The sequence below is a fragment of the Gymnoscopelus braueri genome (assembly GCF_963280865.1).
Source record: "Gymnoscopelus braueri genome assembly, chromosome: 13".
NCBI classification, from domain to species: Eukaryota; Metazoa; Chordata; class Actinopteri; order Myctophiformes; family Myctophidae; genus Gymnoscopelus; species Gymnoscopelus braueri.
In genome coordinates, this window is record NC_137615.1 from 24535229 (window position 1) to 24559913 (window position 24685).

General features: G+C 43.1%; 1 protein-coding gene across 1 annotated transcript; it reads left to right on the forward strand.

Moving 5' to 3' along the window:
• The first annotated feature begins 285 nt into the window (after positions 1 to 285).
• syt3 (synaptotagmin III) lies at positions 286 to 24631 on the forward strand. Its single transcript, XM_080446264.1, has 10 exons — positions 286 to 489; positions 4907 to 5299; positions 6066 to 6168; positions 6646 to 6822; positions 13128 to 13254; positions 16558 to 16776; positions 18300 to 18420; positions 19263 to 19434; positions 23912 to 24041; positions 24539 to 24631. The coding sequence occupies exons 1-10, from the start codon at positions 339 to 341 to the stop codon at positions 24623 to 24625; spliced, it is 1680 nt and encodes a 559-aa protein (XP_080302390.1). The 5' UTR covers positions 286 to 338; the 3' UTR covers positions 24626 to 24631.
• The last annotated feature ends 54 nt before the right edge of the window (positions 24632 to 24685 follow it).

Below are 24685 nucleotides of genomic sequence, written 5' to 3' on the forward strand. Positions count from 1 at the left end.
TTAAGAGAGCTTATAGGGTATAACACTTATATAAGAATCTTTCTCTTTCTTAGGTAAACTCAGAGGGAGGATGTGGCTCGATCATACAGGCATGTCTTTCTTTCTGGTAGCGTCCCTCCTTTGATCAAGACAAAAACAAGACTCCATCAAATCCTCGTTTATTGGCGTAGTAGCTACATCAGGCTCCACGCCCGCCTCTCCCGCAACCGACGCCCCCTCGAAAGGTGGAAGGGGCCGATACTCTGCTCACCCGAACACCTTCCAATAGGTGAGGGCGGGGCGAGGGCTGCTCTGTCATTGGCTGACTGCTGGTGTGAGTGTGCGATGCGGATTGGAGGATGTCGGGTGACTGGGATGAAGACCTGTGTAAAAAGGCGCTAATGCTGGTGGAGGAGCTGTGTTTCAACTCGCCAAGAGGCTACAGCCAGAGCGAACGTTGCCAGGAGTTCAGCTACCTGCTGAGAGGTCACAACAGACCGCTGGACCCAGGTAACACATCATCCATTAAGTCACACACGTTGAGGCTCCACTGTGCATCATCAGGGAAGAGCTACATTTAACCTCTCTTTAACCCATTGATACCTGGAACGCATCTGTGTCACTTTTAGATTTCTTTAGGCTATTCAAAAATAGCAGATATACAAGTTCATAGCGCGGCACCGAGTGCCGCGCTATGAACTTGTAGATCTGCTATTTTTGAAAAATCGAGAAAAAAAAAATTGGGTTTTTTTTCAAAATTTTTTTAGGATTTAGAAGACATTTCTAGAATCTTCTCAGGTCTTAAAGGGTTAAAGACCTTAAAGTTATCCGAAGGTGCTGTGCTCTCAGAGCAAATAAGAGAGATCAGAAGTATAAATCCAGCTACAGTATACCCATGAAATATTCATGTGCTATATTGGATAGGCTAATATATGGCTAAAAGACCATCAGCGGGGTTCACTCTGTGACATTTACCGTGATGCAAAATATATTTATTTGTTTTTCCACACAAAAGCTACAGCGGCGGGGGCGCCATAGGGTATGGCAGAGTACTCTGTGTGTGTGTGTGTGTGCGCGCGTGTGCGTTTGTGTGTGTGTGTGTGTGTGCGTGTGCGTGTGCGTGTGCGTTTGTGTGTGCGTTTGTGTGTGTGGGTGTGGGTGCGTTTGTGTGTGTTTGCGCGCGTGCTTGCACACATGTGTGTTCACTACTCAATCATTTGGAAGTGCAACATACTGTGGCAGAGCCTAGACATATGTGTGGCTCAGTGTGCTCTGTATTGTAGATTAGCCTGGGATTGGCTGTGTGCGTGCTGCTTCTGCACATTTGTATGGCTGTGTGCAGAAATGTCATACCATGGTTTGAGGCATCGCCCGCCCACCTCCCCCCTCTCCCCAGCTGAGGTGTTTGCCGTTTGCTGATGGCAGTTTCCAAGCCCTTTTACGATTGGTTCTCAAAGTAGGGTCCGGGGACCCCCAGGGGTCCTTCAGGGGGTTCCAGGGGGTCCCCAGCTAAATGTGTTCATGTGGCATCAAAATCACTTTAACCACTTGAACCTTTTATATTATATTTTCAAATAGCCGATCTACAAGCTCACAGCGCATCACATTATTTTCAAAATGTCTTACATTTTTTTAAATATATTTTTTATGTATTTGAAACATTTTAGCACCACAAATCCTGTATGGGGGTCCCTGGCACAACATCCTTTCAGATGGGGGTCCGTGGCCAAACACAAAAGTTTGAGAACCACTGCTCTATACGATTGGTGCAACGTCTGCTGAACACTGTCAGCCCGGAGCGCTGGTGTAAGCAGGGGAGTTGTGTTTGATGCAGAGGCTGTGTGATTCCCAGCGGGTGGTCGCTTCAGTCTCTGATTGACAGGGAAGTCCCACCCCTCAGCCCCCGATGCGCATCAGAGGCCCCCTGCCTGCCCTTCCACCTGCTCTTTTTCGCTCTGTGGATTAGCCATGGATCTTTAGAGGGATCAGTATCGAGCGAGGTAAAGCACCTGGCCTAAAGAGAGACAAATGGAGGAGAGCGGTTCGCCGCCCGACAGTCCCCCCTCACACGTTTGATCCCAGCCTTGTGTTATCAGTGCCCCCTGATCTGCCAACCACACACACACACACACACACACACCTACTACCTCACCCTTCTCGCTTTGTTTTTCCCCACACGATCAATATATTAACCTTTCCCATCCTAAACCACTCCCCTCTGAGGTTCTCTCCTTAAATCACTGTCGCCTCGTTTCTTTTCACCTCCGACTCTGTCTGTTTCTCTTTCGATCAACTCTTTCCTTTGGCTTTGCTGCGCTCTATCACTGTCTCATTCTCTCTTCTCTGCTCCTTGGCTCCATGTTGTGGTGACTTGCTGACTTTATCAACCCCTTATCCCCCTCCTCTGTGGGCGCGCCAATGGAATCGGGAATGGAGCCAGTCAGCCAATATGTCTGTTCCAACATGTGCACCAATCCGTTTCCCTCTCCTCCTCCTCCCCTCTCATTTCTCTGCCCAGCCCCTGCAGCCTGTGACGAAGTTTGAACCCCAAATTGGTGTCACCTCTCCCTGAACATCACTATCTCTTCTTCTCTGTTGTCCTTCTCTGCTTCACATTGCCCTGTTTTTCACAGTGCCTCCTCCCCTCCTGATTTGGCGCTTCTCTCTTCCCTTTTATCTCCTTCCGTTTCCCCCCGCCATCTCATCCCTCCTTTCCTGCTGTCTCCAACAGCGACAGATCAATGTCCATCCCCCATCCACCACATTCCTTTTCTATGCCTCTCTTTCATTCTCTCTCTCTCTCTCGCTCTCTCTGATCATATCTTTTGAACAAGTGCTGATTAATGACATACACAGACTGATGAATAATTCACCAAAGAGAGAGTGAGAGAAGAGAAGTAAGACATGGCAACATGGGGGAGAGAGGGGTGAGAGAGAGAGAGAGAGAGAGAGAGAGAGAGAGAGAGAGAGAGAGAGAGAGAGAGAAAGAAAGAGAAAGGCACACAGAGAGGAGAAAGGGTGAGAGAAGGTTGGATTGATGAACAAAGAATCTGTAGCCTTGGAGAAGAAAGGCACAGAAAAAGGAGAGCAAGGAATAAGGGGTATGAGAGAGGATGAAGCAGAGACTGTGTACCAAATTCTAATCTAGAAAATGTATCCCAGGGCCGGAGGATTGGCTACTCTCTCATCTTGTTTGCTCTCATTCTCGTCGTCAGCGCGTTAAAGCCACTTTAACCCTGGCGTCCCTATTGTGGGGTTATTATAGGTAAAATATTTCTAATTTCTTTTAAAAAATAAAGCATTTTTAAAATAACAAAAATAGCAGATCTACAAGTTCACTTGTAGATCCACTATTTTAATCACATGACACAGTTATACGACAAAGTGTAAAAGAGAGCTTAAGTGGTTAAAGAAATAAAAAATGTTAAGTGTCTTTGTCGTGATTTTTGCAGCGTCTGTGTCTTTTGTAATGGCCACAAACTCGCCCCTCAAATGGAATGATATTGATGAAAAAGATGGGCATGTGCCAGTTGGAGAGAAACACATTCTCATAAGACAGTAATTCTACTATGAGATGATGATGGCAAAGAGGAGTCATTGATTGGCAGCCCTCTGGTTTGGATGGTGCCCAAGATGACGCAGAGCAAGTTGTCCTGAGTGTGTGTGAGTGTGTGTGTGTGTGTGTGTGTGTGTGTGTGTGTGTGTGTGTGTGTGTGTGTGTGTGTGTGTGTGTGTGTGTACGTTATCATTATCTCCTTGACATTATCTCCTACCAACATTCTTATAAATATTCATGACAAGGGGAAGGGCTGTGTTAGATTCTTTACTCGAGTCATTCACCATACCGAAACATTTCTAATTAGATAGATTTAAATAAATATGTATCAAGTGGGATTAATTATCAAGTGGGGGGGATTCATTCTGAATATTCATTTATTGAGTTTACACACCACAGATGCTGCCGTGTTTGCTTGTGCACTTTCAAACTATAAACAGAACTACAGAAGTTCCCAGGCCTGTAATTCGTGTCAGCTATCTTTCCTCGCGCATTCTCTTTGATGGAGCCCGCTGCCGGAGCTGTCCAACAGTCTGGTGCTGAAACGGCGCTTTTCTCCTCTCTGGCCGTTTCTCATTCGGATGACTCATCCCCCCCCCCCCCCTCCCCACAGACACAATCCTTCAGCCGTCAGAGATTAAAAGCTCATAACCACAAGGAGATGCTTCATAATATCCCATGGAAATATCATTGTGGGTGTTTTTATTGTTTACTCCCCTTAGATATCCGTTTCACCAGTGTTTGCCCCACTTTATGCGCAGGAGTTGAATGTGGAATATGAGATGAATTTACTCCGACTCCAAACTCCCCTCAAACCACCACCTCCACCCTTCTTCCTCCCTCGAGGGACAACGTGACATTTGCAGATTTGGGGGTTGTATGGGTATTTCTTACACAGTAAAATCCCCAGTGTTCATTTATCCATTTGTAACTCTAAGCTAGTGTACAAATTGTACACTAACTTAAATTAAAAGCGCTGTAAGTGATCTTTGTTCCGGTTAAAGCAAAATGTTTTTTTTATTAATAGAGTGCTATAGAGTGTTTGTTCAGTAACAGGAGTCTCCCTATCTCTCCAGCTCTTTAATGAACATAAATACATCTGCAGGTGGGTCATATTGTTCAATATTCGTCCAATTTTACCTGCTTATTTTTTGTTTCATCAAATCCAATTTCGTGTGTTTATCCCGTATCTTGTACAAGTTCTCCCTCCTGATTGGATGAAATTGGTATCCTGACCTGAAAATCCCTTTGGGATTTTACATCCGTGTATGCACAGTAAGTGTATGTAGTGTGTGTCTATTTCCAAAGAGCTTCGTTCAGTCTCCTCATGTGTGCCCTGCCCTCTCTCCCTCTGTGCTTCCTGTCCTGCAGAGATCTCTGTCAGTCTGCTCTCGGTGATCGTGACATTCTGTGGGATCGTCCTCCTCTCGGTCTCTCTCTTCGTCTCCTGGAAGCTCTGCTGGTTGCCATGGCGCGACAAGGAAGGCGGGGGCCTGAGTCTGACGTCGGGTCTGCTGCCCGGAGGCGCCGGCTTCGGGGGCCCGGGGGGGGGCGGGGGCTCGCTCCTGCCCCCACTGCTACAGAGGAAGGAGGGCCACTCCTCCTCGTCGCTCTACCCCACCCTCGGCCAGCAGGGCCAGCACCACCCGCATTTCAATGACTTGGTGGGGCTGGAGAGCGGGGGTGTGGGGGGCGTGGTCGGTGGGCCACAGGAGACCCAGGAACATTCGTACCTGGACATGGATTCCTACCCCAACAATGCTGGTGAGATGACAACAGCACGTACCAGTGTTACCCCCACAGAAACTAGACACTCTCCTTCACACTACAGTGTAACTGTAATATTATACATTAGTCAATAACCCTTCATTTTTATCACATGAACCCCAAGCATCCCTATTCTGGGGCGAACATTCAGTCAAAATAGCAGATCTACAAGCTACGCATTGCATGTAGATCGGTTACTTTCGACAAAGATATTAGTGTGGATGGAAAAAAAGGGGATCTAGTATAGACCCTTGGGGAATCCGTTCAACTAAGTACTGTATATACAGTAGGGTTTAAGTGGTTAATATACTCACAAAATATTTTATAGGTTTATCTACAGAACAGTAAATGATTTCTTTGTGGAGCGCCAGTATGATGAATGTTAAGCGTTATCTTATCTTACCTAAAAGGTGCTTTCTTTGATTCGTACTCCATTCAAGCAATATTTTATTTCAGTGAGGAAGTCTTATTGATTCGCCTGTACAAAACGTATGTACATATTGTAACCGTATGGATTCAAACCCACACTCACACTGCAGTCGCAACCATCTTTTTATGTTCCTTCCCGCTGCACTGTGAACAATCTGTAAAATCAATGCGATACAATCAATGAGATCTATGCTGCCTTCGTGGCTTCACAAAAGCAGCATCAGACTCAGATCTGCTAACGAGCCTCTAACAAGCGACAGCTCCGTGACAATAACAAAGGAAGAGTTGCTCAGCAATTCCTTTTAATCCTTTTCCCATCTTGTTGCGGTGGCAGGTACTCTGAAGTTGGGTCAGACATCTCCAGATGTTCCCAATCCAGACGGGGGAGCCCAGCCTCAGAAAGAACTGCCACTCTCTCAGCAGCAGCCCACTGCACGGTCAGTACTGTGTTTGTGTCCATCTCTGTTCATGGATACACTCTTTGCTGTGTGTGTGTGTGTGTGTGTGTGTGTGTGTGCGTGTGCGTGTGCGTGTGCGCGCGCGCGTGCGTGTGTGTCAAGGACCCCCTAGCTGAAGCAGGGGACCCCCACTACATATTGTATAAAATTGTGTTGCATATTACACTTTTTCATAGATTTTCATATAGCTTCATTGTTTGACACACATTATCTTTTCTATTAATATGTTGGATTCATGCTAATGTGTATTTTCAGACCTTTTAAACCCTCAATATTTTGTCACTATTTTGTCACTATGTACACTAACTCTCCGAAAATAGCCGATCTACATGCTCACAGCGCGAGGCGTTGTGTGCTTGTAGATCTGCTATTTTTTCACACAAAGATTTGGCGGACCCCCTGTGTTTTCTGTTGTTGTTGTTGTTGTTTTTTACCTCTGTGTATGTGTTGAATTAGGCCCAAGCCCATGACTCATCAGCTCTCCAGCCCTGATTTCCATGGTGAGGAGAAGGAGCAGGTGACCAGCATTGGACAGATCAAGCCAGAACTCTACAGGCCCAAGGGTGACCAGGGCGACGGGAATAAGGGTGACAACTGCGGCAAGATAAGCTTCCTTCTGCGCTATGCCTTCAAGTAAGTCAACGGGTTCACAGGAGGCAACCTACTTTTCTGGCAGCTTCCAAATGGCACTCATGTTAAATATAAATGGCATGCAGGATTCCATTCCCCGCCCATACCATAATTGTCATAGATATAGGCATTTTAACCACTTAAACCCTATTAGTTGCACGTCAAATAATTGACAACGTGATGCATTGTGAGCTTGTAAATCGGCTATATTAAAACAAAGAAAGAAATGTCTTTGAATTTCTTTTAAATGTTGACGTTTCACACCAAAATGGGGAGGGACGCCGATTTAAAAAGGAAATTGAAATGGTTTAAATTTTGATTATGCCAATGACTTTATTTCTGCCAAAGTCATTTTGGGTGCCATGCTGTTAGTAGGGACTGAAGGGAGAAAGGCATATGAGAGGTGGGGGGGGGGCAGTGTGTGTACAGCTTGCTTTCTCAGTCTGACGAGAACATGGTCCCCTATTTCTGCCTGCCATCACATACAGAAACAGTACAATGGGTGGGAAAGTGCTGATGGTCGAAAAACAAGGGAGTGAGAGGCCGTTTCAGTCATGAATTATATATGGTGTGCCACTTTAAACAGCAGACCCTGTCAACACATAATAACACCACACTGTGTTATGGCCTGAATTACAGACAGAAAATTAGCTGGGGAGTCTGAGGGAGAGGGAGGTTGATGATGAAAAGTGCTCATGTGCTCCTTTTCCCCATTTATAAAGGCACAAGATTATTTATGTGATGTTGTGCATTGCCTGTCGTTACTGGCGGGGAGTTAGCAAGAGAGAGCTGAAGAAGGCTAGGTTAAAGATACAGCTGCACAGTAAAATCCTCCGTGTTCTTTTAAATATGAGCCTGTGAAAAATGACTCTTACAGGTCCTTTTGGGTCCAACACTTAGGATTTTACTGTGTGCAAGACCTTGTGAACACGTGTGGAGGCACACGCGTGGGACTTGTGTGGCTTTGTGTTGTCACCTGCTGTTACCGCTGTCGGAACTGGAATTGTGATGTTAATGTGTGAGACCCCCTCTATTTGGGGACTAACAGCCAGAGCAACAGTGTCAATCTTTCCCAGGTCCTCTGAGAAATGCAGTTCTATTGACACCCCTGTTAAAAGCTGACATATTTCTGCGCTGGGAATAACAGCAAGCTTTTCAGGCATTGTCTGCAAGAAGTAGGGCTGTGAATTCTACTCTGCTGGAAGGCAATAGGCGTGTTTGGTGCTGAATGCCTTGGGGGACTACATGTGTTTGAAATCTTGGTTTTCATTCATGTCTTGCTTTAAAAACATGAGAGTGGGGTGATACAACATGTGATCAGGTTTATTACACAAGCAGTACTTGTCATTTTTAATAATGTCTGAGTATTATTTTGCATTGTATGCGGAATGCGGATGCTGTCTTGGCATCGTAATATATTACACCATGACACGGAACACAGATAATTGGTCAGGTTTTCGTATGAAACTGTTTATCTGGCTACAGAATCAGAAACAAGCAATTTCCTAATTGCTGTGATTGCTCTGTTTATCATTACTCTGATTTGGTATGATTGCAAGATGTGCAGATTTGTCCAATTTCCTTAATTGGATGTGATTCAGAGGTAAACACGTGTCCTGATTGGGCACGGTCATGTTGTCAGCAAGATGTTTCTAATTCATGATTAGGGCAAACAGGCCATCAGCATGGCTACCAGGAACATTGGCTTTCGCCTGTCGGTTCGCCCCCCCCCCTCCACCCCACATGCCCTCCCCCACCCCGCCCCACCCTTCAAAGTTCGTACTGCTATCCTAAAGGACCTAATGAAGTGGTGACATGCTCGTTAACGCGGAGAGACACATTCTAACGAGGTCTGATTAAAGGCCTGCGAGCCATCTTCAGCTGCTAATTAAATACTTCATAAGCAGTCTGTGAGATAGGCCCATGACTGTGGGTGGTTCATTTAGATGTAAAGACTATCTACATCTGTATGCTAGTGTGTTTGTTTGCATGTGTATATATTATTGGTGTATGTGTGGTAGAAGGTGACTATTCAGAGACTGGGTGTATGTATGTTCTGTGTGTAACCATATTTATGAGCGTGTTTACATGTGTGTGCGTGTGGGTGGCGGATGTGCATGTTTGAGCAAGTGTGTAAACACCTATATATGGGTAAGTATGAGTGAGTATTGTGTGCTGTTTAAAAACGAGTGGTTGTGGTGTGTGGTGAAAAATGAGTGAATAACAAAAGCTCACCCTTTAAGCATTATTAATGTCTTTGGCTCAGACTGTCTCCTCAGTGCCTGTTCATCTGGGCTTACTGTGTCCTTGCATATTACACCACTGATAATGCAACTGTGATGGAGCTGGAGGGATGATGAGACATGAGCTATTCCAGAAATAATCTTTCACAATACTATCTATAATACAAATCCAATACAGAGGTGTGTGAGTGTGTGTGGGCTGACCCTGTCTGCTGAGCATTTTGGTCTGATGTGGGTTTGTGTGTGTGTGTGTGTGTGTGTGTGTGTGTGTGTGTGTGTGTGTGTGTGTGTGTGTGTGTGTGTGTGTGTGTGTGTGTGTGTGTGTGTGTGTGTGTGTGTGTGTGTGTGTGTGTGTGTGTGTGTGTGTGTGTGTGGTGATCCACTCAGTGAGTTCCAGAGTTGTTGTTTTTTTGTGAGCATTTTTAGGTCTAATCTAGATTTGTGTTTGTAAGCGTCTTTCACTCATGCTCTGGAACCCTGAAATTATCTTGACATTAACCATATTTCAACACTCACTGGACTGGACATGCAACAGACTTGACAGTGCTAGCTCCCTAGTTAGTACAAAGGCAGTGTAATGTCCATTTAAGCCTCATAGGCTGTTTGGATAGAGCAGGTTAAAACTTGAAGCTGCTCAAAATGTTACTCACACACACCACCTCGAAAGCCAACAAGTCAGTGTTTAAGTACTATAGGCAGCACCTTATTTTGCCCAGACAAAGGCAGTATTTCTAGGCCTATTTTTGTGTCGGCTACAATGTTGCCAGAACAAGTTATAATAATATAATAAAACATATAATACAACAATCAATGAAGGAAAACACAAACAACGCCGACATTTCCAACAACCTCTACTACTGTACATCACAAACACAACTAGAAAATGTGCTCCTCGGAGCACAGGTCTCCGCCAGGCGAGTACTGTTCCTGATTAATCCTGTCTTACCTATTTATATTACATATTGTCACGTGTCACGTGAAGCTTGACCAATGTTAGCATGGCTGAGACGGACACACACATGGAGGGTAAAACATACTCTCCACCATGCCTTCGGCCTGGCGGAGACAACAACAATCAACAATACTAAATCTACTAACTCAAATCTATAAATGTTGTAACTCGGAAAAGTTGTTCATACACGACAAATGTGCTTTTTGTGAAACCAAAGGCTTGCAGATACAAAGAGTATGATCCACAAAATATTGGTGAGTTTATCACCATTAAATATAATCAGATATTTTTCAATCAGAATTGATTTCTCATGAAGAGGACAGTCTATGGAGAGAATTGCAACTAAGAGGTACACAGTGGATACTGATTCTCCAAATCCATGTTTCAGCATGGTCAGTACCATGTCAGTATCATGTCAGTATCATAGTCAGTATCATTACAGTATCATGGTCAGTACCATGTCAGTATCACGTCAATACCATGTCAGTATCATAGTCAGTATCATGGTCAGTATCATGTCAGTATCATAGTCAGTATCATGGTCAGTATCATGTCAGTATCATGGTCAGTATCATGTCAGTATCATAGTCAGTATCATGTCAGTATCATGGTCAGTAACATGTCAGTATCATATCAGTATCATATCAGTATCATGTCAGTATCATGGTCAGTACCATGTCAGTATCATAGTCAGTATCATGTCAGTATCATGTCAGTATCATGTCAGTATCATGGTCAGTAACATGTCAGTATCATGGTCAGTAACATGTCAGTATCATATCAGTATCATGTCAGTATCATAGTCAGTATCATGTCAGTATCATGTCAGTATCATGTCAGTATCATGTCAGTATCATGGTCAGTAACATGTCAGTATCATATCAGTATCATGTCAGTATCATGTCAGTATCATGGTCAGTAACATGTCAGTATCATGGTCAGTAACATGTCAGTATCATGGTCAGTAACATGTCAGTATCATATCAGTATCATATCAGTATCATGTCAGTATCATAGTCAGTATCATGTCAGTATCATGTCAGTATCATGTCAGTATCATGTCAGTATCATGGTCAGTAACATGTCAGTATCATATCAGTATCATGTCAGTATCATGTCAGTATCATGGTCAGTATCATGGTCACACACCAAACATCAGCGATCTACTGTACAAGCTTTCAGCGCATCACATCTTATAGAATTGTATTATTTTATCATTTTTATATATTGCCTTATTGCAAACCAAATTATTATTATTATTTGTCATTGTAATCAAATTGCCTTTTCACCCACATTTCATGTTTCTGTATTTCTTATGATATCAGCACATTAGGTGCCTGTGCGTGACCTCACTTCACTACTCTGTCTCCTTTTATATCTATGTCCCATTTATTATGGGGTAAGGACACTCTGTGCTGTCCTTGCCGTACTGGGACAACTCAATGAGTTGCAGGATTTCCTAGTTACACGTGTCAAGCTATGATGATGTGATGTCTTAAACATATCTGCTGCTGACGCAGGCTTCCGGCATGAGAAAGACACTTCCAGCAGTTTGACCAATGATGTGTAGAATGTTACCAATGACGTACAGCGGGTCTTCAACGTTTTGGCCAAGGACCCCTTAGCTGAGAGAGAGATGAAGCAGGGACCCCCACTACATATTGTATAGAATTGTGTTGCAGATTAAACTTTTTCATAGATTTCATGGATAGCTTCATAGACGTGTTTGACAGCACTATCATTAGTGTATGTTGGATTCATGTTGATGTGTATTTATTAGGCCTGTCCCCGACTAAGGATTTGTATAGTCGAATCTAATTGGCGACTAATTGCCAATAGTCGACTGGCAGTCAACTAATGCAAAAAAAAAATGTTGTGCCAAAATACATTTTATTTCAAAGGGCCAAGTCTACACAGTTTGTTTTGTGTCTCCAGCAGAGTTTCTAGTGTCTCTATCTCTCTGGAAGAGGTTGCACATGAACTCTGCAGCCGCACTGAGGCGCTCCAACACACACAATACCAATACAAAGACGAGGAATAAGAAGAATAAAGTGGAAGTTACGTGTGGTTGCAGTTGTAGACTTGGCCAAAAAACAATGGCCAAAAAAAAAAAAAAAAAAAAAACATTTTTTTTTTTTTCTCGACTAGATTCGAGTAAGAGACACGCAGTCGACTCGGACCCCCCGCGACTAACCAGTCGACTATTCGACTTAGTCGAGGTCAGGCCTAGTATTTATAGACATTTAACCATATTTGATCGTCAGTACTTAGTAAACTTGATCTTTCACTCCGTACTTAATCTGCTCTTTTTTCTTCTAACACCAAACTACTACTAGGAATTCACATTATCATGTGTCTTCTGCAGACCGGTCTGGCACCAAGCGCTGGGTGGGCGTTTTCCAGAAACCAAAAAGTGGAAGAGCCAATCAATGCGCTCAGGACCCTGTGATTGACAGACGCTGATTGGCTCTTCCACATTTTGGTTTCTGCAAAACGCCCGCCCAGTTCTTGGGGCCAGACCGGTCTGCAGAAGACTCATGATAGCGTGAATATCTTCTTTATTTTCTCAATTTTGGATTGTAGACGTTTGGATAGCTGTTTCAGTTTTCAGAACCTTTACGCCCCTAGTACACAATATAAATGTGAGTTGTTGTGCATATGGATCTATGGGAGACTGCATGTAAAAATAGTTCAAATAAACAGACATTTTGAAGTCATCAATATGACGTCACGTCATAGTAGTGGGTTCCCAACGGACATCGTTCCCAACAGGCATCGGCCTAGTAACTAAGTCTGTAAGGTGTGTCAGTTTGTACAGTTTATAAAATGTATAAAATGAAATGCATCTTCTAGTGTTACTGAGGTAGGATGTCTACAGTACCCCAGGCACTTGAAGGCCCAACCAAAACCCACAAACACACAACACGCCTCTCCACTTTTAGATGTAAGATGGCTTACTTTGTGTGTGTGTGTGTGTGTGTGTGTGTGTGTGTGTGTGTGTGTGTGTGTGTGTGTGTGTGTGTGTGTGTGTGTGTGTGTGTGTGTGTGTGTGTGTGTGTGTGTGTGTGTGTGTGTGTGTGTGTGTGTGTGTGTGTGTGTGTGTGTCTCTACAGCACAGAGCAGTTGGTGGTGAAGATCCTGAAAGCTCTAGACCTGCCAGCTAAGGATGCCAATGGCTTCTCTGACCCCTACGTTAAGATCTATCTACTGCCAGACAGGAAGAAGAAATTCCAGACAAAGGTACCTCCCACACTCACCACCACGGCTCGCCTAGCCTACATACAATATTATTCTTAGTATTGTCTGTGGCAAGCGTCAGTCTAACGGTTTGAACATTTTCAATGATCGCTAAAGTTATCCTATGTCATAATTGGTTTCAGACTGCTGAAAGGAAACCCCACTTAATTTAAGAGTTCACACATTCTGTGGTTCTCTGGTCGGTTTCTGGCTTTGGGAGAGTTATTCAGGATTGCAGATATTACCCTTGCTCTACTCCTATTTCTCTTTGAGGCTAGATGATAGGTGCCAATTGATTAAAGAATCATCCGAGTGTGCAAAGTGAACATTCAACGGGTTATATATTAAAGTGGAGTTATGCTAAATTGAAATGCCTTCCCCGACGCAGCCTGAAGGAGAGCGTTTCCTGCACCCCCTTGTGTGTGACTGTCTACTATATGTCTTTGTCATAAAACCTCTTCTTGCCACTCAGAAATGTTAGCGTTTTAGTCATTTCCATAATACTGCTTCCCTATTGTTTAAAAGGCAGATGAGTGCTGAATTTCAATCACATACTCAACTTTTAGCTTTTAGGAACCAGTTTCTAGTACCAGAGACAAATTTTCGATTTTGCCACTTTTGCTGAGTATGGTATATTGATTTATTTTAAAAAGAAAAATCTTAGTAGATGTTTCTGTCACCTTCAGACTCTTCTCTGTTCTGATATGACAGGTAAGAAGATGGGATGTCACTTGTCACTTGATGTCAGAGCTTAGAATTTCTTAAGCCCAGTCCAGACCAAAGATTTGCAACGCAACAACTTCAAATCACTTAAAACAGAATCCTAAAGCAGGGGTTTGCAACTGGTGCCAAGGTGCGACCGATTGCCATTTCCACAGCAATTATCAGCCTGTGATAAACAACAGAAGGGGTTGCCCCTAGTGACAGGCACACATTAAGGCGAGGAACAGAGATAGTTTACCCTTTCCATAGCACTTCAACGTGTTATATTATATTGTTATCTTGTATAGAATTATGAAATAGCTCTCCTTTCCTTAAGCCCATTGGTTCATTTTTCTCACTCTGTGCGAGTGTTTCCAGAGAGAGCTGAACATGCTCAAATTGGTTAAATGTTTTGTAGCTTCTGAAAGGTTTTGCTTGCGAATAAGTAGAATCATTTGTGACACAATGAGTCGGCATGCACTGACCTGCAATGGGGTAATTCAGAGCGCTGCAACTGTCCCTGCATCGTTCTGCAACGTTTCGTCGCGGTGTGAAGCTTTGGTGTGGACTGGGCTTTAGATTTAAGCCACATAGGTCCTGCATCAGGCATGTAGGTTTAATGCAAAGCAGAGTCAAATTGGACAGATAGCTGGCCAGTCATCAGCTATTAGTAGGATAGAGTGGAAAAAAGCACTTTCACTCTGCTAAATGGTGTATTTGAAGTGGAACATGTGTCATATCTAATTTGTAACCGGCATCATATGCTAGCCTTTACGGCAAATGCGTTGACACACACACAGCAAAATCCTGCTACTATACTATATTTTCTCACTAAAAGTCATTTAAAATGTTGCAGTGCTGCAATGACACAGTGAAGCATCGTTATGTTTTTGTTTCACCATTTCCATTCCCCTTCTCTCTCCCCACAATTCATGCTCCCTTCTAATGGAATAAAAACAAATTCTTGCTGTTAGCCAGTTCCCTGTGCTATTTAACACTAAGAAAAACCATGTCAAGAAGCAAGGCGACTTGTCGATGATGTAGATGGCCATGTTTGGCTGTTTTGTAGCTTTGTCACCGGTAGTCTGAAGCATTATAATTAACTCAATTATATTATAAATAGAGCCCATAGTGAATGAATTGAAGAATGTTGAGTATGAAATCACAGCCATGTCTTTCAAATATTGACGTCGTCTCCGGTTCTCTGCATTTTAACTAGGGCCGGGACTTTATCGCGTTAATTTCGATCAATTAATTACAGAAAAATTATCGGGGGGGGGGCGATGCGGTGCGGGTCACATGCACGCAGATTCTTTTTATTAATTAATTCATTAAACGATGATAAAACAACAGTTACAACACACTCTACCTGCAATGTAGAAATACTATGTTACAATTAAAAGTCCGGAATTCAAAGTAATAAAAGTATCAAAATGTACTTAAAGTACCAAAAGTTAATTACTCATTATACAAATTGATTTCAAATGTATACAAATCTTTTGAAAATAGCAGATCTACAAGCTCACAATGCATGTAGATCGGCTATTTTCTAATGGCCAATATAGGGCTGAAGTGGTTACTGTATGTTTTGTAATAATAATCAAAATCTACAAAGTAACTAGTAACTAAAGTTTTCAAATAATTGTAGCGGAGTATAAGTGCAATATTTGACTCTGAGATGTAGTGGAGTAGAAGTAAAAGTATTAGAAATTGGAAATACTTGAGTAAAGTAAAAAATACCTAAAAATTGTACTTAAGTACAGTACTTGAGTACATGTACTTAAAGACGTTTACCAACATTTCTCACTGTTCTCAGGTCAAATATTGATGTGCAATTAAAATGCGATTAATTTTGATTAATTAATTACAAAGCCTCTAATTAATTAGATACATATTTTTTAATCGAGACCCAGCCCTAATTTTGACCTATATTAAAATTGTCTAGTGGGTGGATGGGCCGACGGTGGACGTCACAAACGTAACATGCGGAACTGCGAGGCGCACCGTTGCTCCGATCCGTACCAACCTTGGCACCAACACTGGTCAGGGGTCTGCCATCAGAATAGCCACACCAGGGGCCACGTCAGGGTCCCCCGGGGGCCACAGGAAGACCGTTGCTCCAATCATACCAAACATGGCTGTTCATGGATCTGCCATGACAATAGTCACAAAATAAATTTGGGGCACTACAGCAGTTTCTAACATTTCAAATGGCCATAATTCGGTGACCATTGCTCTGATCAATATACAGTAGGACTGGATTTAAAAGCTGTGTAGTGGCCTGAAAATCTGGTGATTTAAAATGACCTGACACATCATTCTTGATGACTCTTTGGGTAGTGGACTGGTCTAGCCAAGAGGGGAAATGAGATGGACTAGATTGGTTTCTTCAGTAGGTGTTATGGAAATAACCCAAATCCTCACATTTTTCTCAGAATCCGCCTGGTGAGATATCTTGCTTGTCAAAGAATGCTCTTCATCTACAATAGTTACTTGGAAAATATTTAGAGCAATGTGTGTGTGTGTGTGTGTGTGTGTGTGTGTGTGTGTGTGTGTGTGTGTGTGTGTGTGTGTGTGTGTGTGTGTGTGTGTGTTCGTGTTCAGGTCCACAGAAAGACCTTGAACCCAGTGTTCAATGAGACGTTCCAGTTCGGCGTGCCCTTGGCTGAACTACATTCCAGGAAGTTGCACTTCTCTGTCTATGACTTCGACCGCTTCTCCAGACATGACCTGATTGGTCAGGTGGTGGTGGACAACCTGTTAGACTTCAGCGAGGGCACAGGGGACAAGCCCGTCTGGAGGGACATCGTCGAAGGCACTGCAGTAAGGACACCCCTCGGTCACTACAAGGCCAGCTACACAGCCTATGCAGTGCCACTGCAAATGAACGTCTTAACCCATTAAAACCGAGAACGCATCTGTGTAACCACTTAAATAATTATTTTATACTTTGGCTATTCAAAAATTGCAGATATACAAGCTAATTGCGCGGCACTGATATAGAAACGTGCGTTTTTCAGAAAACTGTTAGGATTTAGAAGACATTTTGTAGAATCGGAACCTCAGGCCTTGATGGGTTAAAGGGATTTTTATATTCTGGTTTGATGCACATACCAGATTTCGTATTTATTTCCACTAAGCCGGGAGACCTTTGTTAATCCTGCTGGGAAAATTCACCCAGCTGATTATTGCTCATGATGAGCGCTTGGAGGGAGCTGTTAGGGGTAAGTGCCTTGCTCAGGGACACTTCAACATGTAGACATGGACAGGCCGGGAGGCAAACTGGTGACCTTATGATTACCAGATGGCCTAGTCTCTACCCACTCAGCTACGGCTGCCCTGCTCTAGCTTCCCAACAAATGCTAACAAGCTTCCAGACATATTATCATTACCATAGTGTCGCTTTTTTTAAAACAATTGTAAACTTTGAGAAGAACCTTGGGATGTGCGATATCAAACTAAAACGCAACTATGCCTTTAATGACATTACTGTCCAAATTACACCACAACATTAATTGGTCAAAACATTGTTTGCACCTCTACAAAAGACACTGTAAAGCGAGTAAGAGAAACAGTACTAATGCACATACTGTACATCTGAAGTTGTACTTATCAGGTATCAGGCTTTTGGTCATCAGGCATAGGCTCTGAGCCACTACTGCAAAACATGCATCATATTTCATTCACTAAATAATAGTTTAGAGTTAGACTCAACCTCTCTGCATCTCTCAGTGGTTCACACATTTGGAAACAATGATCCGTGAGGCCCCTGTGTGACTTAGGAGCCTACAGTGTCACTCGAGTGTCATGAGATCACAGACAGAGACATAACAGTGAACCCTGATACTAAAAGGAAGAGCGAGAGCGATATAAATAGCCTGAAGAAATGTCACCTCCACTTAACACTTTCTTCCTCTTGGGGACATTGACAGATTGACATATGATTCATTTACAATGAAGGCACTTCCCCTCTGCCTAAACACTCTGCCCGTTTAGATTAGGATGCCTGTCGTCACCCTGCATCAGTTGCTGATGAAGTCCCTCTCTTTTGGTGACAGAGTGAAGTAAATCATAGGAAATGATAAAATGACAGTGTTTTAATGGGTGGCTATCACCAGTCTATCCAGACAGCCGCAGGATCAACTATAAAGACAGAGATGTCTTTACAGTTGATCCTGCAGCTGTCTCTCTACTGTAGCTTGACTCGTAGTGTGTGTGTGTGTGTGTGTGTGTGTGTGTGTGTGTGTGTGTGTGTGTGTGTGTGTGTGTGTGTGTGTGTGTGTGTGTGTGTGTGTGTGTGTGTGTGTGTGTGCGTGTGTGCGTGCGTGCGCATGTGTGTGTTGCAGGAAAAAGCTGACCTTGGGGAGCTCAACTTCTCGCTGTGCTACCTGCCCACCGCAGGCAGGCTAACTGCTACGGTCATTAAGGCCACCAACCTCAAAGCCATGGACCTAACAGGCTTCTCAGGTACAAGAACAACATGTCACTCATGCCGTCTGTTCAGTGGCTGTGTGTGCCGTTGTTCCAAAACCCATTCGCTGCATATAAACGCCACCGCCAGGTTAGCAGCCCTGCTGAAGGTCGATACCTTCATAAAATGACATGTTACGTCTAAAATGTGTTATAAAGTTACTAAAATGTGTTACAATGTTATAAGCGAAATTCAATCCAAAGAATGTAACTTTTTATCAGCTGAAATGTAGTACAAACAAAAACGTGTAAACATGTAAGTGCATAATCACTGCAAAACAACTACAATAATATCCCTTGTGTGGCTGGAGAGTGATTACTGCTGATAATATAATAATTAAATTAGTGCAACTTAATTAGCGCGGGCCGAACTAAGGTATTTGAATTAGCAATCAATTTGCTTTGAAGACGTTTCAGTACTGCTTCCGCTGATTAAACAAGATCTTTGAATGATAACGATGCACGTCACAATTACAGCCTTGACGATCGCGGGATGATTGTAATGCTTTAAAAACGTGCTGTAAAAATCGAATCCTGGGTGTCAGTTTTTCCCCTCACTGCATCCACAAAGCTGCTGGTGTAGAATGTACAAGTGCAGTGAATCAGCCCGTGTTGGTTCTCTCCTTTATGTTCTTAATCCAGCTTTGCCAAGGTGACTTGATTTTCATGCCTTTTATGTGCCACAGACAGGTGCCTGTGAGCGTAATGCTTAATAGCGTTTCTAGGAGTGCACCTCTTATCTCTTTCTGCCCAATCCCCTCTCACTCTCTCTTTCTCTCCACGTCCAACTCTATTTCTCTCCTCCTCTCCCTCCCTCCTCTCCTCTGTGTTTCCCTCAGACCCTTACGTAAAGGCTTCTCTGATCTGTGACGGGCGCAGGCTGAAGAAGAGGAAGACGTCCATTAAGAAGAACACGCTGAATCCTACCTACAACGAGGCGCTGGTGTTTGACATTCCTAATGAGAACATTGAGAGTGTGTCCATCATCATTGCAGTAATGGACTATGACTGGTGAGAGCCCAGAACGTTTTTTGTTGTTGTTGTTGTTGTTGTATAAGGCAATTCTATAGTTTGTTGTTATAATGACTACTGAGTGGCTGTAAAATGATCTTTGAACATATATTCAAGTTAATTAGGGAACTCAATTATGTCAACACTTGTATTAACCCATGTATACCTGTTTAACCTATATATCTTTATACCTTTCAATCAAGTTTTTCAGTAAACAGTTTTTAGAAGGCGTTTTTTTAATCGGCCCCAGGTCTAAACTGGTAATTAATTGAGTACATTCAATGGAGGTATAATGGAGTAGATTCTACTCAAAAGAAACACAAAGATAATTTCAACTAAAACAAGGCCATAGGTGAAACCTATAGACAGACGCGCTGCCTGTAGCTGCCTGTAGCTGCCTGTAGCTGCCTGTAGGCGGCCATTGCTGCGGTGTCGCGTCCGCGGAGCGTTGACACCGCAGCAATGGAAGGCTGCCTACAGGCAGCGCGTCTGTGGATTCGTGTATATGGCTGGACTGTGTGAAATTGTGGGCAATTTGTTGTTGGATAGCCAGTGGTAGTGTCCATAATGTGAATTCCTAAATGTTCATCTTTATCTCTTCTATAGTGCTCCCAGTAATATTGTTAAAGTGTTCTGAAGTAGTAGATCATGATGACATGGTCAAGCTACATTTGATAAAAAAAATCAAATCTTGTGGATCTCGGGATCCACATGGGAATAGCTTGTCTCCAATGTGGATACACACTACAACGCTAGAAATGCCAGGAGAACTAACCCTTATTTATTTTGGGTGTTGGAACAGTTGATAAACAACCATAAGATTTGGGAGGAAATATATGACCTACTTTGCAAGATTAGACAACACAAATATGTCTAATTCATAATCACAAATAACGTTGACCTGCACAGAACCACAATTCATGAATTCAAGTTCAAGTTCAAGTTTATTATGTCCCAAACTGGGCAATTTATGTTACAGCAGCTAGTAAGAAACTCCAACACAGAGTAAACATACATACACAAGACACACATAGACATAGACATAATCACAAGATCGAAAGAAACGTAGATTATATTACCAGACATCCCCTGTAATAATAATCCTGCCTGGATAGGACTTTACGATACAATGAAATTATAGTGAAACCATGATGAATACATCCATAGACCTATAAAATAACAAATTAAGTATTTTTTACAAAGACTTCATTAGAAAAACAAAATGTACCTATTCTGGAGGAGAATTTGAATGTAAACGGAGACAGGATGTGTACATGTGACAATATCCATGAAATGGAGAGAGAGATTAGTCTCAAGCCACATACAGTATACATTCTACGTCTGGCAATCAACTGAAAAGTGTCCATGCCTCTCGACGCTTTTTTCATTTGAAAATATGTCATTGTTTTTAAGCGACATGGTCTGCCATATAATATTGATCTAAGTAGGGATGTTCCAATCAAATCACCCAAAACTTATCTAACATGGCATAGCACAATAGCAGGCATCTCTACATGTACTCTATGTGATTTCAAGACAGTGGTGTATATTAGTTTTGGTGCAAGCTTTGTCTACACTCCAAACCGCAATTTATCAGATTACATTAGAATACATTAAAATATGCGTTGACTAGATCCATAGTTTTGCACCGGTGAGTGCGGAAGGAACCATGTCTGTATTTTACACAGTGCAATTTCTCTGGTGAGAACCTGAACTGTTTACCTAACATGCATAAAGTGGGTTCAAGTTTTTTCAGGTTAGACTAATGCAGACCCACCAACTAAACGTCAACCGTCTCTCTCTCAACCAGAGTTCCCCAATGACAGTTGGTTAAATGAACATGAAATATATGATGTCCAACATCCAGCTACCAGAATTGAGGAGCTGACTCCAAACACCCATGGAGTTTGGAGTCAGCGTTGGAGAGGGTCTCACATTACACCAGTGAGTGCTCCAACTGACTCCACACTTTGCACAAATATTGCTCAGTGCTCTGGCTATAGCCAGAGCTTCTTTCCGCACCGTTAATGTACTTACTATGTAGCTAAGGCTACTAGGTCGCCTTAGCGCCGGAAGTGGTCTTACGCGATATGCGTCACACTTTTGCAGTTACACAGTGCATTTGTGTGTGTGTGTGTGTCTCACACAGACACAGACACTCAGCGACAGAGAGAGAGAGAGAGTGACAGTTCTTACGGCAGTAAGTCAATACAGTCTGTTTTCCAAACAGACTGTATTGCATAAAGGCATACAACCTGCCTTTTCAGAGAGATCGTATAGATCGCGATACAGCGAGTGCACATTCTATGAGTTGCAGGTTTTTTTATTTATTTTTTATTTAGAGTAGCCAATAATTTTTTACCCCTTTTTCTCCCCAATTTAGTCGTTATGCCAATTCATTCCTTAATTTATAATTTATGTAGTACGGCGGTGTCATTCGCCAAAAAGAACAGATCTACAAGCTAACAACTTGTCGCGACTCAAGCAGCAGTTCCTTGTCAACACTATTTTATCTTTACGTTCTGTTGTGACCAGTACTGAGCAAGAGCTAAGCGTGGCTAACGTAAACAAAGCTGTACTCCAGGGAGACAACCAACCGTTAACAAACCAGAACCTATACTTGCACTCTGCTCACTACATCCCAGAGCCTAGAGTGATGATTGATCTGCAATTGGCTAGTTAGTTATTAGGCCAAATGAGGATTGATTACATCCAAAAGCCAAGAGGGATGATAGCTCTGCGATTGGCTAGTCCACCAACCGTCTGACCAATGCTTTAACTTCATTTGAAGATTCAAAGGTGTTTATTTGTTACTCACTCATAAGTACAAGCAACAAAATGTTGGTGTGACATGCTCCACAGGCACAGACTAACTAAATGTAACAGCAAAATATGATAGTGGATATAATACAGGTTAAGAAAAAAACAAGAGGTAAAGATCTTTAGGAGCAATGGAGTGTGTACAGAATATTAGGTGAGAATAAATTAGCAACTGGGATATATAGAATATACAGTAAATAGTATGCATAATGCAAGTACTACAGTATGTGCAAAGTGCAATATGTGCAGGGGGTTTTGAGGGTTCTGGTTTGAGCAAAAGGGGACCTGGGGACACCGATTGAAGCTGTTTGACTGACTGAATTGGCAGTTTTGTTTTGTCAATGTTCAGTGCTCTGATAACCTCTGTAAAAAAACTCTTCCTCAGTCCCATCGTGCTGACCCCACAGGTGCTCGCCTTTCCGCATCAGCACAAACAGTCCATTGTAGGGGTGATATTTGTCCTTCATAATCCTTTTCGCTCTGCAAACACCTACTGTACTATTGTATGAGACTGCAGAGATGGGAGGGAAGTCCCCGTGGTGCGCTCAGCCGACCTCACCACCTTCCGCAGGGTTTGCAGGCCCTGGGATGAGCTAAACCCGTACCAGACGGCGATGGCCCCTGTCAGCGTGCTCTGAGTGGTATCTGAGAAGAAGGATTTCAGAATCTTCTCTGAGACCTTGAATCTTCACACAATGACTGACGTGACTCAGTCAGCCAGTCAGTCACTCAAAGCCATGTCCATTTCTAGGGCTGGCCAAAAATTCCAGATGCAAACTGTTGCCTTCTTTTCTTTTCTTTTTTAGCATGTTTGTACATGGTGTGCTGCTGCTGTTTGCTGTCACTTTAGGGGCGGCTCTGTTTGATCATGGTACTGCTACGTTGAACACGATGAGCCTGCCACCCCCTTCCTTTATGAGTCAGACTCCTCCTGGACGTCTCCTGTTTTACATAGAGGACAGGCATCTCATGAATAAGCATTAGCATATGCTAATGCCTAAAGGAAATAGTGTCTGATGGTGAGACACCCTGCCAGCGTTTCTATCGTGTTGCGTTCGGCACTCAGCGTTGCCACGTCATAATTTAACATGGGTCAATTTGGGTCCATTTGTACACCCTATGAGTTAAATTGAGGATTTTACTGTGCAATAGCTAGAGGATGCTAGCATATGGAGTTTGGCATCGGCATGCACAGTGAAATCCCTGTGTTAATGTTTGTATTCGCAACTCTGAGAGTGTTCAAATGTGGCTACAGTTGTACACTTTTTAGAGTTAATGTTGGTAGCTTTTGGAGCGGGTTTCCGCTCCCCACTGGCGTGCCGCCCCTTTGTAACAGCCTGTGTTTATTTGTGAGCTGCTATTCAATATCCTACCTCTGCTGTTGCATTCAAGGTTGATAAATGGGGCCCACTCTGCCTGTTCCTCACCAGCTCTGTCTCTCTCTGTTCCATTATACCTTCACTCAATCCCTCCTTCTCTCTCTCCCTCCCCCTCTCTCCCCCTCCATGGCTATACCCTCCCTCTCTGTCTATCTCCATCTGTCTTGCTTGTCTCTCCATCTTCCTCTGCTGTTCTCTCTTCTTGCTCATTTTGCTTCCCATTCATCTCCTTCTTTTTCTTGTTCTTTTCTGTGTTCTATCTCTCTACTGTACGTCAGTATTGGTCATAACGAGGTCATAGGGATGTGCCGCGTGGGCAGTGATGCAGAGGGTCCCGGTAGAGAGCACTGGACAGCCATGATGGCCAATCCACGCAAACCCATAGAGCAATGGTATCAGCTCGTGGAGGTAATGTGCATATGTGCTTAATAATAATGTGCATACGTAATGTACTCTGCCTGTTCTTTTGTTCTGATTATTTAACCTTTTGAACCCTAGTGCACCTATGCTGGGCATATCACAATAGGCGAACATTCTAAAAATAGCCGATCTACAAGCTTTCGCGTTCTCCGAAGGGGTTTGGTGTAGCGCTAAAAAAATTTAGGGGACCAAGTATAGACCCCTGAGGAACACCGGTCAACTGAAGTGTATAGGGTTTAAGTTGTTACTCTACTTAGATTCACATAACTTTTAGTGACATCAGCTTGTGACTACACACAGTCAAATACTGTTAATGTATCCATTTGCAACTCAGAGGTTGTACAAACGTAACCAAATTGACCCTCCATTTGGTTACGTTTGTACACTCTCAGGGTTAAATTAACACTCAGGATTGTAGAGTGCATGTAGTACACTCTAACATGTCTTTGTCAATTAATGCAACCATAATGTGTTTGGCTGTCCAGGAGAAAGCGATGAATACATACTCAAAGAGTGCCACAGAATCCGACGCCAAGCCTAACATTGTGGTGGACAGCCCTCATTCTGAGTAAAACTGTGAGTCTCCCATTTGTTTCAGTGAGTCATTTACATGTGCTTCCAAATTCAAACAT

Bases quoted from the DNA above. Each gene is read 5' to 3' on its own strand.
- syt3 (XM_080446264.1), top strand. From the start codon at position 339: ATGTCGGGTGACTGGGATGAAGACCTGTGTAAAAAGGCGCTAATGCTG. The intron at 5,300-6,065 runs GTGAGATGACAA...TTGCGGTGGCAG, and splicing joins TTCCTACCCCAACAATGCTG to GTACTCTGAAGTTGGGTCAG. The intron at 16,777-18,299 runs GTAAGGACACCC...TGTGTGTTGCAG, and splicing joins ACATCGTCGAAGGCACTGCA to GAAAAAGCTGACCTTGGGGA.